The sequence below is a fragment of the Syngnathus scovelli genome, chromosome 19 (assembly GCF_024217435.2).
Source record: "Syngnathus scovelli strain Florida chromosome 19, RoL_Ssco_1.2, whole genome shotgun sequence".
Taxonomy (NCBI): domain Eukaryota; kingdom Metazoa; phylum Chordata; class Actinopteri; order Syngnathiformes; family Syngnathidae; genus Syngnathus; species Syngnathus scovelli.
In genome coordinates this window covers 8,523,506-8,538,855 of record NC_090865.1, presented here as the reverse complement: position 1 = coordinate 8,538,855, position 15,350 = coordinate 8,523,506, and the positions used below count along the sequence as shown (strand labels likewise).

Sequence of the window (15,350 nt, the reverse complement as noted above, 5' to 3'; positions counted from 1 at the left end):
GTCCCCAATAGTGTTGGCTCCTGAGTGAACGATTCGTTCAAATGAACGACTCTTTTCAGTGAACGAATCATTTCCTGAAGTGATTCGTTCTTTTTTCAGTTCATATGACTTCAACCAGTAGGTGTCAGTAATGCACTTTGAAGATGGTGCCACCTCGCCGTAAAACAAAACGAAGAAGAAATGACGTAACTTCCCGTTCACGAACGAGTCGTGAATTGCATTTCCCGTTCACCGACGAACGAATCTTTGAGTGAACGAATCAGTGAGTGATTTGCATTTCCGGTTCATCGCGAGAACGGATCAGTGAGGGAAAGAATCCTAACTTTCTCGACTTCCCGTTCGCGAACGAGGCAATGGGTGAACTGCTTTCCCGTGCATCAACGGATCAGTCAGTGAACGTGTTGTCCCCTGCCGTGAACTATGTAAGCCAGAATGTAGAGTTACGATTTGCCAAGGAAAGAAATCACCACTCACTAAAACACCGCTTCTTTCATGCTCGTTTTCTCCAAGCTAACGGCTAACTTTATTGCAGGAAGAGATGCGCCGTTATTCAACAACGGGGAGATTATGCTTCTCTTTGGGTAATTATAGTAGTTTTTAAATAACGTGTATGCATATATATACGCCTAAATATTGGTATCCAATATATCTACTGCAATTGCACATTAGATTGCTGATTTGAAATTCACTTTTAATATTATTATTATTATTTTAATAAACATTTATGTTAAAACTTGTCAGGTGTTTTAATTCCTTGTTTTATATTCGACAATTAAAACATAAAAATCAGACATTTGGTTAACTGGTTTATATGTTTTACGTTATATGAGTTGGTGTCCCCTTTAATAACAAATATCGGCATAATGTTTTTTTCCCAAACTTTTATTCAAACACAAACAAATTCGGTATAATAACACCAACTACAAGCCAACAAATACAAAATTAAAACATCAATGTCGGCATAACGTGGGTCGGCTATGCTGTCTGTCACTCACTCGTGAATCTTCGTGATCGACCAATCAGCAGCGCCAGGGAGCGTTAGATGGAGGGGGGTAGGGATAGTCGAACGGGATCAGGAACTGCTTCAGATGAGCATGGCTCGAGGGCAGCGTCATCTTACAACTCGGAACACAAAGACGCTCTTAAAGCAATGCAACAGTGAACGCCCGGCGCGCTGCGGTTGCGCGATCGGACTAAACCCGGATCTGCCCAAATTTTTTTTTCTAAAAAGGTGCATATTTTCTGGGTCCTTAGGTGTCTGTAAGTACGAATACGCCGCGCTTTTTTGTTTATGACATCGCGTACACGAGATATGCGGCATCTATATATAGACTATGGGCTGATACGTGCACAAAAATCGGAGCATTCTGACGATTTACAAGTGTAACGTGATGTAATTTATTTCAATGTTCAGAGTTAGTTGTGTTTTACACGTAACAGCTGTCTGCAACATGAAAGGGACCATTTCCGCAATTTTCAATGGGCATGCATGTGCAACGCCTCCAGTCAACAGCGGCCGTCTGTATGGGGTATGGGGACCAGTCGTAAGAAAATGCCGAAGTTTCTATGAACACAAGTTCTCTCTCATAGCCGTATTTATTGGCAAAAAACTTTCTGGGAAAACGGTACAAAACCATGGTACAATAAACGCAGTGGACTAAAGATTGCGGTACCATAAACGCAGTGGATGGCCGTGATTTGTTCAGCCTTGCGCCGCCACTTCCGGTCAGAAAACGGATCAGTGCTTCTCACACATTCTGTTCCGGCTGATGGTAACCATGGAAACACTTCATGCACAGTGCCACGCGGCACTTGGAGCACGCACTGGACGGACGCGATTTGCAAGTCGGCAGTGCGCACTTTCGGCCTTGCTCCGCCACTTCTGGCCAGTGCTCCATGCCGTCGAAGCGTGAGTCATCGGCAACTGCGCACAGGCGTGGTCTGCCCACTCTCCGAGCTCGAGTGACGCCTGGTGCTGCAAGCAGAGTTCGGGCCACCTCGCGTCAGAAGTCCAGCAAAGACATCCCGCTATGCTCATCCAGCCGGCGCAGCACCCATGCGTTGAAGACGGCCGCGTCCAGCATCCAGGTGAATATCGGCCACCACCACTTCTTCCGACGCATGTTGATGCGGTAGAGCCCGATGCTCTGGTCGGCGCGGTCCATGCCGCCCATGCTGCGGTTGTACAGCTGGACAACAAATGGCTGGTCCACTGCCATCTTCTTCTTCTCCTTCGCTGACCAGCGTGACGCCTTCTGCAGATGATGCTCGGCGGTGAGGGTGGAGGCGATGGTGACCACGGCGTTATCCTTCCACCGAGTGAGCGCAATCTTGTTTGCCGTGTCGTACACGACAGACACGGCACCACGCGGCTTGTTCTTCATAGCTTTCTGATCTGTGATCGGGCAGGAGCGCGGGATGCGGTTTTCTCGGATCGTCCCCGTGCAAGCGTAGCCCCGCCTGCGCAGCTCTGCAACTAGCGGGAGGCCGGTGAAATAGTTGTCGATGTAGACGCGTAGTGGAAGTGCACGCACAGCATCGGGGAGGTCGTCCAGAAGTCGAAGGAGCGTGCCACCGCCCTTGCCGAACTTGCGTTCCACTTCAGAGGCATCTCCACTCGCCCCCTGGTAGATGTCAAAGCGGAGCAGGAAGCCGCTGGTCCCGCTGTTCAGGCACCAGGCCTTGAAGCCGAACCGCACCGGCTTGTTTCGGATTGCTTGCTTGCATCCGTGTCTTCCAAAATATTCGATCATTGCCTCGTCCAGATCAACATTGCAGTCCATTGGATACGCCTCCCCGAACCGAGCGTTGAGGATGTCCATCATGGGACGCAGCTTTGTCATCCGGTCGCTGAGGTTCAGGTGCGCGTTGTCGGCGCAGTGAATGTAGCGGATGATCTCCTCGAACCTGTTGCGTGATATGGCCCCAGCAACGAGGGCGCACTGGAGATCTTCATCTGTGCTCATCCAGCACCGATTTTGTACGCGTAGACGCCCATAGTCTATATATAGATGTTTTGCATAAAATAATACATGGAGGAAATACGTCAGGGCGAATCATCACAACAATCACATCAGTCAATAACCATTATATGATAGTTGTTGTCACGTCTCGTCCCCAACTGCTCCACTATGTGTCTGTTGTCTTGGTTTCTGTCTGTGTGCTCGCCCCTCCCCTCCTGTGTGCCCATGATCAGTGTGATTGTTCCCACCTGCCTCTCGTTACCTGTCGTGTATAAAAGTCCTGTCTGCCCCTCTCTCCCTGTCGGATCATTGGTTTTGGTATTGGTTGGTTTTGGTTTTGGTTGCTGTCGTTCGGTGTTGTCGTCCTGTCTTGGTGCCGTCATGTCCTGCTGTTTTCTTGTTCCACGTCCCGGTCAGTCAGTCAAGTTATTGTTTAAGTCATGTCAGTTTACCGAGTCTGTATTTTGAGTTCCGCCAATAAACCCTGGTCCAAGCTGCACTTGGTCGTCCTGCTCCATGCGCCCCCAGACCGTGACAGTTGTTCCCTAAAAGTTTCACGGCCCTATGTCGAGTCTATCATAATTTCCCGGAGCTTACCTTTGATCATGTTCCATCGTGAATCGCAACTGTCCGGCTTTGATCATCTAGCGCGACTGACTCATACACTGGGCAGATGGCGGCGATTCCGTTTTCGACAGGTGAAAGACTGGTTATAACCGGATATAACCGGCACGAATGTTGGTCGTCATTTGAGGGCGCCAGATGTTATGGAAATTGGAGCGTCTATATATAGACTATGGGCAGAAACGGGTGTTAAGCTCCCAGCGCACTTAGGTCCACTTGAATTTGGGAAAGTACATCATGAGTTTAAAAATATTTTCTAAATTTCAGCGACGGCTCTGTCACAATAATGCAACCAGCGCGGTACAGTTGCGCGGTTGGCGACGCGCTACGGTTGCACGTTCGGCGGTGCGCTGCAGTTGTACGATCGGACAAAAATGCGCAAATGAAAAAATGCTTAAAAAAGTCTTGGAACGGATAAAAAAAATCCATTATTTGTAATGGGAAAAATAGATTCTGAATTCGACCGATTCGCTTCTGGAACCGCCTTCTGGAACGGATTATGGTCGAAAACCGAGGCTTGACTGTATTATATTCACCTTGGTAGCCCACCAAGCAGGAATATTTTTTTAACAAAACTGTTGAAATTGAGCGATGAAATTAATGGTTTTGGGGTTGCTATACTGCTAAAATCCAGAAGTTTCCAGGGAGCTTTTCCCACTGAGCCCCCTCCGGGATGTTGCGCCTGGCCCCCTGCGACCCCCAATGGGGCCCTGTGGCCCCCAATAGGGGCCTGTGGCCCCTGCAGCCCTCAATGAGGGCCTGTGGCCCCTGGCCCACTGCGGCCCCCATTGGGGGGGGGGGCTGTGGCCCCTGGCCTCCTGTGGCAAGGGGGGGGGGCACAAGCCCCCCCAATGGGGGGCTTTCGGACCCCCTTGTGGGGCATGCGGCCCCCAGACCCAAGCTACTTTTCAGTGCTTTTTTTTCATTTGCCTGATTATTATTATTATTTTAATAAACATTTATTCCTTGTTTTTACATTCGCCAATTAAAACATAAAAATGAGACAATTGGTTTACTGCTTTATATGACAATATGTGTTTTACGTTGTTATGAGTTGGTGTCCCCTTAAATAACAAATGTCGGCATAATGTTTTTTTTCCCAACCTTTTTTCAAACACAAACACATTCGGTACAATAACACCAACTACAAGCCAACAAATATAAAATTAAAACATCAATGTCGGCATAACCTGTGTCGGCTGGCCGTTATTTTTCCTTATGTTCCAAATTTCAAAAAATTTTGGCGCAATTTTTTTTTCTTTTAATTCCCATTCATTCTCTATTAGATTCAAGATTTGCTCTAACTTCTACATTTTTTAACAGATTCAACTCGTACCAACTTTCAACTGTTCATCTTTTGCCTTCCTATTCCACAACTTCCCACTTACCAAACATTCTCTACAGTTTTGTTTTTCTACTCTAATTTCTACATTTTTCAACTTATTCAACCCATTCCACCTTTCAACTGTTCATCATTTTCCTACCTATTCCACAACTTCCCACTTACCCAAAATTCCAAATTTTCAATTTTGAAATTCACACCCAATTTTCCCAAATTTCCTTTTTCCCTTGAAATTTCTACATTTTTCAACCGATTCAACTCTTTTCAACATCATTCTGCAGCATTCCCCAAGTATTTATTCAACCTCTTCACCTTCACACGCAATTTCTTCAGGAATTGCAAATTCTAGTTAAAAAGTCCCAAGTTAAAGTCCCAATGATCATCGTCACACACACATCTGGGTGTGGTGAAATTTGTCCTCTGCATTTAACCCATCCCCATGTGATTTTAATCCATCCCCTGGGGGAGAGGGGAGCAGTGAGCAGCAGCGGTGCCGCGCTCGGGAATCATTTGGTGATCTAACCCCCCAATTCCAACCCTTAATGCTGAGTGCCAAGCAGGGAGGCAATGGGTCCCATTTTTATAGTCTTTGGTATGACCCGGCCGGGGTTTGAACCCACAACCTTCCAGTCTCAGGGCGGACACTCTACTACTAGGCCACTGAGCTGGTGAAGACCTTCACACTATTGTTATTGCTGTCCTTTATTATTAGTGTGAAGGTGAAGACCTTCACACTATTGTTATTGCTGTCCTTTATTATTAGTGTGAAGGTGAAGACCTTCACACTATTGTTATTGCTGTCCTTTATTATTATTATTATTAGTGTGAAGGTGAAGACCTTCACACTATTGTTATTGCTGTCCTTTATTATTATTATTATTATTATTATTAGTGTGAAGGTGAAGACCTTCACACTATTGTTATTGCTGTCCTTTATTATTATTAGTGTGAAGGTGAAGACCTTCACACTATTGTTATTGCTGTCCTTTATTATTAGTGTGAAGGTGAAGACCTTCACACTATTGTTATTGCTGTCCTTTATTAGTGTGAAGGTGAAGACCTTCACACTATTGTTATTGCTGTCCTTTATTATTATTATTCTACTTATTCCGCTCACTTTTTTGACGCTTAACTCCTTCCACATACTTCAACCGATTCACTCCGTTCCACTTTTCACTTATTCCAAATATTCATGACACGGCTGCTTACATTTTTTTTGTTCGAAAAATTTTCCGTTTTCACAAAATTCACGATTTTGTGGCATTTTTTTCCCCATTCATTCTTAATGGCAGATTCAACATTTCACATTTTTGTTGTTCCAGTTTGAAATTCACTTATTTCAACACATTCAAATCACATTGGGGACATTCCCAAACTTGCCAAATTCAAAAATTTCACGTTTTCACTTTTAAAATTTGCACAAAATTTTGCAAAATTTCACAAAATTTAGTTTTTCACTTCTAGTTTCTACATTTTTCCACCGATTCAACTCGTTCCAACTTTCAACTGTTCATCTTTTGCCTACCTATTCCACACCTTCCCACTTAGCAAAATTTGCAAATTTTCAATTTTGAAATTCACACCAAATTTTCCCAAAATTTAGTTTTTCCCTTCTAATTTCTACATTTTTCAACCGATTCAACCCATTCCAACTTTATTCACTTTGTTCACCTTATGCTTACCATATTCACCCCCTTCACCCCCACTTCCACAATTCAACCCTTGACCCCCACTTCCAGAGTGGCGGCCATCTTGGATTGACCCTGAAGTGCCCCAATGAACCCGGAATGAACTGGAAGTGCCCCAAATCAAACCGGAATTGACCCCAAATGAACCGGAAGTGACCTCAGGTAAACCGGAAGTGACCCCAAATCAAACCGGAAGTGACCCCAAATCAAACCGGAAGTGACCTTTTTAAACCGGAAGTGACCCCAAATAAACCGGAAGTGACCTCAGCTAGACCGGAAGTGACCTAAATAGACCGGAAGTGCCTCTAATCAAACCGGAAGTGACCTAAATAGACCGGAAGTGACCCAAATCAAACCGGAAGTGACCCCAAATGAACCGGAAGTGACCTCAGGTAAACCGGAAGTGACCCCAAATCAAACCGGAAGTGACCTTTTTAAACCGGAAGTGACCTTTTTAAACCGGAAGTGACCCCAAATAAACCTGAAGTGACCTCAGCTAGACCGGAAGTGCCTCTAATCAAACCGGAAGTGACCCAAATCAAACCGGAAATGACCATACTTCAACATTAAGTGCCCTAAATACCTACATTTGCGCTAACTTTTGCAAATTTTGCCCGATTAAACCCATTTCAACATTTTAACCCCAAAAGTGAACCTCCTGAAGCCGTTTTTTTCCTTTTGTTCCAAATTTCAGAAACTTTTGGTGCAATTTTTTTTTCTTTTAATTCCCATTCATTCTCTATTAGGATTCAAGATTTGCTCTAACTTCTACATTTTTTAACCGATTCAACTCGTTCCAACTTTCAACTGTTCCTCTTTTGCCTTCCTATTCCACAACTTCCCACTTACCAAAAATTCTGTACAATTTTGTTTTTCTACTCTAATTTCTACATTTTCAACTTATTCAACCCATTCCACCTTTCAACTGTTCATCATTTTCCTACCTATTCCACAACTTCCCACTTACCCAAAATTCCAAATTTTCAATTTTGAAATTCACACCCAATTTTCCCAAATTTCCTTTTTCCCTTGTAATTTCTACATTTTTCAACCGATTCAACTCTTTTCAACATCATTCTGCAACATTCCCCAAGTATTTATTCAACCTCTTCACCTTCACACGCAATTTCTTCAGGAATTGCAAATTCTAGTTATTATTATTATTATTCTACTTATTCCGCTCACTTTTTTGACGCTTAACTCCTTCCACATACTTCAACCGATTCACTCCGTTCCACTTTTCACTTATTCCAAATATTCATGACACGGCTGCTTACATTTTTTTTGTTCGAAAAATTTTCCGTTTTCACAAAATTCACGATTTTGTGGCATTTTTTTCCCCATTCATTCTTAATGGCAGATTCAACATTTCACATTTTTGTTGTTCCAGTTTGAAATTCACTTATTTCAACACATTCAAATCACATTGGGGACATTCCCAAACTTGCCAAATTCAAAAATTTCACGTTTTCACTTTTAAAATTTGCACAAAATTTTGCAAAATTTCACAAAATTTAGTTTTTCACTTCTAGTTTCTACATTTTTCCACCGATTCAACTCGTTCCAACTTTCAACTGTTCATCTTTTGCCTACCTATTCCACACCTTCCCACTTAGCAAAATTTCCAAATTTTCAATTTTGAAATTCACACCAAATTTTCCCAAAATTTAGTTTTTCCCTTCTAATTTCTACATTTTTCAACCGATTCAACCCATTCCAACTTTATTCACTTTGTTCACCTTATGCTTACCATATTCACCCCCTTCACCCCCACTTCCACAATTCAACCCTTGACCCCCACTTCCAGAGTGGCGGCCATCTTGGATTGACCCTGAAGTGCCCCAATGAACCCGGAATGAACTGGAAGTGCCCCAAATCAAACCGGAATTGACCCCAAATGAACCGGAAGTGACCTCAGGTAAACCGGAAGTGACCCCAAATCAAACCGGAAGTGACCCCAAATCAAACCGGAAGTGACCTTTTTAAACCGGAAATGACCCCAAATAAACCGGAAGTGACCTCAGCTAGACCGGAAGTGCCTCTAATCAAACCGGAAGTGACCCAAATAGACCGGAAGTGACCAAATCAAACCGGAAGTGACCATATTTCAACATTAAGTGCCCTAAATACCTACATTTGCGCTAACTTTTGCAAATTTTGCCCGATTAAACCCATTTCAACATTTTAACCTCAAAAGTGAACTTCCTGAAGCCGTTTTTTTTCCTTTTGTTCCAAATTTCAAAAAATTTTGGCGCAATTTTTTTTCTTTTAATTCCCATTCATTCTCTATTAGGATTCAAGATTTGCTCTAACTTCTACATTTTTTAACCGATTCAACTCGTTCCAACTTTCAACTGTTCCTCTTTTGCCTTCCTATTCCACAACTTCACACTTACCAAAAATTCTCTACAATTTTGTTTTTCTACTCTAATTTCTACATTTTCAACTTATTCAACCCATTCCACCTTTCAACTGTTCATCATTTTCCTACCTATTCCACAACTTCCCACTTACCCAAAATTCCAAATTTTCAATTTTGAAATTCACACCCAATTTTCCCAAATTTCCTTTTTCCCTTGTAATTTCTACATTTTTCAACCGATTCAACTCTTTTCAACATCATTCTGCAGCATTCCCCAAGTATTTATTCAACCTCTTCACCTTCACACGCAATTTCTTCAGGAATTGCAAATTCTAGTTATTATTATTATTCTACTTATTCCGCTCACTTTTTTGACGCTTAACTCCTTCCACATACTTCAACCGATTCACTCCGTTCCACTTTTCACTTATTCCAAATATTCATGACACGGCTGCTTACATTTTTTTTGTTCGAAAAATTTTCCGTTTTCACAAAATTCACGATTTTGTGGCATTTTTTTCCCCATTCATTCTTAATGGCAGATTCAACATTTCACATTTTTGTTGTTCCAGTTTGAAATTCACTTATTTCAACACATTCAAATCACATTGGGGACATTCCCAAACTTGCCAAATTCAAAAATTTCACGTTTTCACTTTTAAAATTTGCACAAAATTTTGCAAAATTTCACAAAATTTAGTTTTTCACTTCTAGTTTCTACATTTTTCCACCGATTCAACTCGTTCCAACTTTCAACTGTTCATCTTTTGCCTACCTATTCCACACCTTCCCACTTAGCAAAATTTCCAAATTTTCAATTTTGAAATTCACACCAAATTTTCCCAAAATTTAGTTTTTCCCTTCTAATTTCTACATTTTTCAACCGATTCAACCCATTCCAACTTTATTCACTTTGTTCACCTTATGCTTACCATATTCACCCCCTTCACCCCCACTTCCACAATTCAACCCTTGACCCCCACTTCCAGAGTGGCGGCCATCTTGGATTGACCCTGAAGTGCCCCAATGAACCCGGAATGAACTGGAAGTGCCCCAAATCAAACCGGAATTGACCCCAAATGAACCGGAAGTGACCTCAGGTAAACCGGAAGTGACCCCAAATCAAACCGGAAGTGACCCCAAATCAAACCGGAAGTGACCTTTTAAACCGGAAGTGACCCCAAATAAACCGGAAGTGACCTCAGCTAGACCGGAAGTGCCTCTAATCAAACCGGAAGTGACCCAAATAGACCGGAAGTGCCTCTAATCAAACCGGAAGTGACCTAAATAGACCGGAAGTGACCCAAATCAAACCGGAAGTGACCCCAAATGAACCGGAAGTGACCTCAGGTAAACCGGAAGTGACCCCAAATCAAACCGGAAGTGACCTTTTTAAACCGGAAGTGACCTTTTTAAACCGGAAGTGACCACAAATAAACCGGAAGTGACCTCAGCTAGACCGGAAGTGCCTCTAATCAAACCGGAAGTGACCCAAATCAAACCGGAAATGAACATTAAGTGCCCTAAATACCTACATTTGCGCTAACTTTTGCAAATTTTGCCCGATTAAACCCATTTCAACATTTTAACCCCAAAAGTGAACCTCCTGAAGCCGTTTCTTTCCTTTTGTTCTAAATTTCAGAAACTTTTGGTGCAATTTTTTTTCTTTTAATTGCCATTCATTCTCTATTAGGATTCAAGATTTGCTCTAACTTCTACATTTTTTAACCGATTCAACTCGTTCCAACTTTCAACTGTTCCTCTTTTGCCTTCCTATTCCACAACTTCCCACTTACCAAAAATTCTCTACAATTTTGTTTTTCTACTCTAATTTCTACATTTTCAACTTATTCAACCCATTCCAACTTTCAACTGTTCATCATTTTCCTACCTATTCCACAACTTCCCACTTACCCAAAATTCCAAATTTTCAATTTTGAAATTCACACCCAATTTTCCCAAATTTCCTTTTTCCCTTGTAATTTCTACATTTTTCAACTGATTCAACTCTTTTCAACATCATTCTGCAACATTCCCCAAGTATTTATTCAACCTCTTCACCTTCACACGCAATTTCTTCAGGAATTGCAAATTCTAGTTATTATTATTATTATTCTACTTATTCCGCTCACTTTTTTGACGCTTAACTCCTTCCACATACTTCAACCGATTCACTCCGTTCCACTTTTCACTTATTCCAAATATTCATGACACGGCTGCTTACTTTTTTTTTGTTCGAAAAATTTTCCGTTTTCACAAAATTCACGATTTTGTGGCATTTTTTTCCCCATTCATTCTTAATGGCAGATTCAACATTTCACATTTTTGTTGTTCCAGTTTGAAATTCACTTATTTCAACACATTCAAATCACATTGGGGACATTCCCAAACTTGCCAAATTCAAAAATTTCACGTTTTCACTTTTAAAATTTGCACAAAATTTTGCAAAATTTCACAAAATTTAGTTTTTCACTTCTAGTTTCTACATTTTTCCACCGATTCAACTCGTTCCAACTTTCAACTGTTCATCTTTTGCCTACCTATTCCACACCTTCCCACTTAGCAAAATTTCCAAATTTTCAATTTTGAAATTCACACCAAATTTTCCCAAAATTTAGTTTTTCCCTTCTAATTTCTACATTTTTCAACCGATTCAACCCATTCCAACTTTATTCACTTTGTTCACCTTATGCTTACCATATTCACCCCCTTCAACCCCACTTCCACAATTCAACCCTTGACCCCCACTTCCAGAGTGGCGGCCATCTTGGATTGACCCTGAAGTGCCCCAATGTACGCGGAATGAACTGGAAGTGCCCCAAATCAAACCGGGATTGACCCCAAATGAACCGGAAGTGACCTCAGGTAAACCGGAAGTGACCCCAAATCAAACCGGAAGTGACCCCAAATCAAACCGGAAGTGACCTTTTTCAACCGGAAGTGACCTTTTTCAACCGGAAGTGACCCAAATAAACCGGAAGTGACCTCAGCTAGACCGGAAGTGCCTCTAATCAAACCGGAAGTGACCCAAATCAAACCGGAAATGACCATATTTCAACATTAAGTGCCCTAAATACCTGCATTTGCGCTAACTTTTGCAAATTTTGCCCGATTAAACCCATTTCAACATTTTAACCCCAAAAGTGAACCTCCTGAAGCCGTTTCTTTCCTTTTGTTCCAAATTTCAGAAACTTTTGGTGCAATTTTTTTTTCTTTTAATTCCCATTCATTCTCTATTAGGATTCAAGATTTGCTCTAACTTCTACATTTTTTAACCGATTCAACTCGTTCCAACTTTCAACTGTTCCTCTTTTGCCTTCCTATTCCACAACTTCCCACTTACCAAAAATTCTCTACAATTTTGTTTTTCTACTCTAATTTCTACATTTTCAACTTATTCAACCCATTCCACCTTTCAACTGTTCATCATTTTCCTACCTATTCCACAACTTCCCACTTACCCAAAATTCCAAATTTTCAATTTTGAAATTCACACCCAATTTTCCCAAATTTCCTTTTTCCCTTGTAATTTCTACATTTTTCAACCGATTCAACTCTTTTCAACATCATTCTGCAACATTCCCCAAGTATTTATTCAACCTCTTCACCTTCACACGCAATTTCTTCAGGAATTGCAAATTCTAGTTATTATTATTATTCTACTTATTCCGCTCACTTTTTTGACGCTTAACTCCTTCCACATACTTCAACCGATTCACTCCGTTCCACTTTTCACTTATTCCAAATATTCATGACACGGCTGCTTACATTTTTTTTGTTCGAAAAATTTTCCGTTTTCACAAAATTCACGATTTTGTGGCATTTTTTTCCCCATTCATTCTTAATGGCAGATTCAACATTTCACATTTTTGTTGTTCCAGTTTGAAATTCACTTATTTCAACACATTCAAATCACATTGGGGACATTCCCAAACTTGCCAAATTCAAAAATTTCACGTTTTCACTTTTAAAATTTGCACAAAATTTTGCAAAATTTCACAAAATTTAGTTTTTCACTTCTAGTTTCTACATTTTTCCACCGATTCAACTCGTTCCAACTTTCAACTGTTCATCTTTTGCCTACCTATTCCACACCTTCCCACTTAGCAAAATTTCCAAATTTTCAATTTTGAAATTCACACCAAATTTTCCAAAAATTTAGTTTTTCCCTTCTAATTTCTACATTTTTCAACCGATTCAACCCATTCCAACTTTATTCACTTTGTTCACCTTATGCTTACCATATTCACCCCCTTCACCCCCACTTCCACAATTCAACCCTTGACCCCCACTTCCAGAGTGGCGGCCATCTTGGATTGACCCTGAAGTGCCCCAATGAACCCGGAATGAACTGGAAGTGCCCCAAATCAAACCGGAATTGACCCCAAATGAACCGGAAGTGACCTCAGGTAAACCGGAAGTGACCCCAAATCAAACCGGAAGTGACCCCAAATCAAACCGGAAGTGACCTTTTTCAACCGGAAGTGACCCCAAATAAACCGGAAGTGACCTCAGCTAGACCGGAAGTGCCTCTAATCAAACCGGAAGTGACCCAAATAGACCGGAAGTGCCTCTAATCAAACCGGAAGTGACCATATTTCAACATTAAGTGCCCTAAATACCTACATTTGCGCTAACTTTTGCAAATTTTGCCCGATTAAACCCATTTCAACATTTTAACCCCAAAAGTGAACCTCCTAAAGCTGTTTTTTTCCTTTTGTTCCAAATTTCAAAAAATTTTGGTGCAATTTTTTTTCTTTTAATTCCCATTCATTCTCTATTAGGATTGAAGATTTGCTCTAACTTCTACATTTTTTAACCGATTCAACTTGTTCCAACTTTGAACTGTTCTTCTTTTGCCTTCCTATTCCACAACTACCCACTTACCAAAAATTCTCTACAATTTTGTTTTTCTACTCTAATTTCTACATTTTCAACTTATTCAACCCATTCCACCTTTCAACTGTTCATCATTTTCCTACCTATTTCACAACTTCCCACTTACCCAAAATTCCAAATTTTCAATTTTGAAATTCACACCCAATTTTCCCAAATTTCCTTTTTCCCTTGTAATTTCTACATTTTTCAACCGATTCAACTCTTTTCAACATCATTCTGCAGCATTCCCCAAGTATTTATTCAACCTCTTCACCTTCACACGCAATTTCTTCAGGAATTGCAAATTCTAGTTATTATTATTATTCTACTTATTCCGCTCACTTTTTTGACGCTTAACTCCTTCCACATACTTCAACCGATTCACTCCGTTCCACTTTTCACTTATTCCAAATATTCATGACACGGCTGCTTACATTTTTTTTGTTCGAAAAATTTTCCGTTTTCACAAAATTCACGATTTTGTGGCATTTTTTTCCCCATTCATTCTTAATGGCAGATTCAACATTTCACATTTTTGTTGTTCCAGTTTGAAATTCACTTATTTCAACACATTCAAATCACATTGGGGACATTCCCAAACTTGCCAAATTAAAAAATTTCACGTTTTCACTTTTAAAATTTGCACAAAATTTTGCAAAATTTCACAAAATTTAGTTTTTCACTTCTAGTTTCTACATTTTTCCACCGATTCAACTCGTTCCAACTTTCAACTGTTCATCTTTTGCCTACCTATTCCACACCTTCCCACTTAGCAAAATTTCCAAATTTTCAATTTTGAAATTCACACCAAATTTTCCCAAAATTTAGTTTTTCCCTTCTAATTTCTACATTTTTCAACCGATTCAACCCATTCCAACTTTATTCACTTTGTTCACCTTATGCTTACCATATTCACCCCCTTCACCCCCACTTCCACAATTCAACCCTTGACCCCCACTTCCAGAGTGGCGGCCATCTTGGATTGACCCTGAAGTGCCCCAATGAACCCGGAATGAACTGGAAGTGCCCCAAATCAAACCGGAATTGACCCCAAATGAACCGGAAGTGACCTCAGGTAAACCGGAAGTGACCCCAAATCAAACCGGAAGTGACCCCAAATCAAACCGGAAGTGACCTTTTTAAACAGGAAGTGACCCCAAATAAACCGGAAGTGACCTCAGCTAGACCGGAAGTGCCTCTAATCAAACCGGAAGTGACCTAAATAGACCGGAAGTGCCTCTAATCAAACCGGAAGTGACCTAAAGAGACCGGAAGTGACCCAAATCAAACCGGAAGTGACCCCAAATGAACCGGAAGTGACCTCAGGTAAACCGGAAGTGACCCCCAAATCAAACCGGAAGTGACCTTTTTAAACCGGAAGTGACCTTTTTACACCGGAAGTGACCACAAATAAACCGGAAGTGACCTCAGCTAGACCGGAAGTGCCTCTATTCAAACCGGAAGTGACTCAAATAGACCGGAAATGACCCCAA

General features: G+C 41.1%; 1 protein-coding gene across 3 annotated transcripts in view; it reads right to left on the bottom strand.

Annotated features, from left to right (window-relative positions):
* Positions 1–27: 27 nt before the first annotated feature.
* Positions 28–15,350, bottom strand: part of LOC125987042 (piggyBac transposable element-derived protein 3-like) — a 38,440-nt gene continuing 23,117 nt past the window's right edge. Inside the window, exons 1-2 of one of the 3 annotated variants that reach the window (XM_068648843.1) lie at positions 5,990–15,350; positions 28–5,836 (exon numbers count right to left, since the gene is read on the bottom strand). The exon at positions 5,990–15,350 is cut by the window's right edge and continues 14,882 nt beyond it. In XM_068648843.1, coding sequence (XP_068504944.1) covers positions 2,004–2,966 — 963 coding nt within the window. In that variant the 5' untranslated portion in view covers positions 2,967–5,836; positions 5,990–15,350 and the 3' untranslated portion in view covers positions 28–2,003. The other 2 variants (XM_068648844.1, XM_068648845.1) reach the window with 2 other exon arrangements.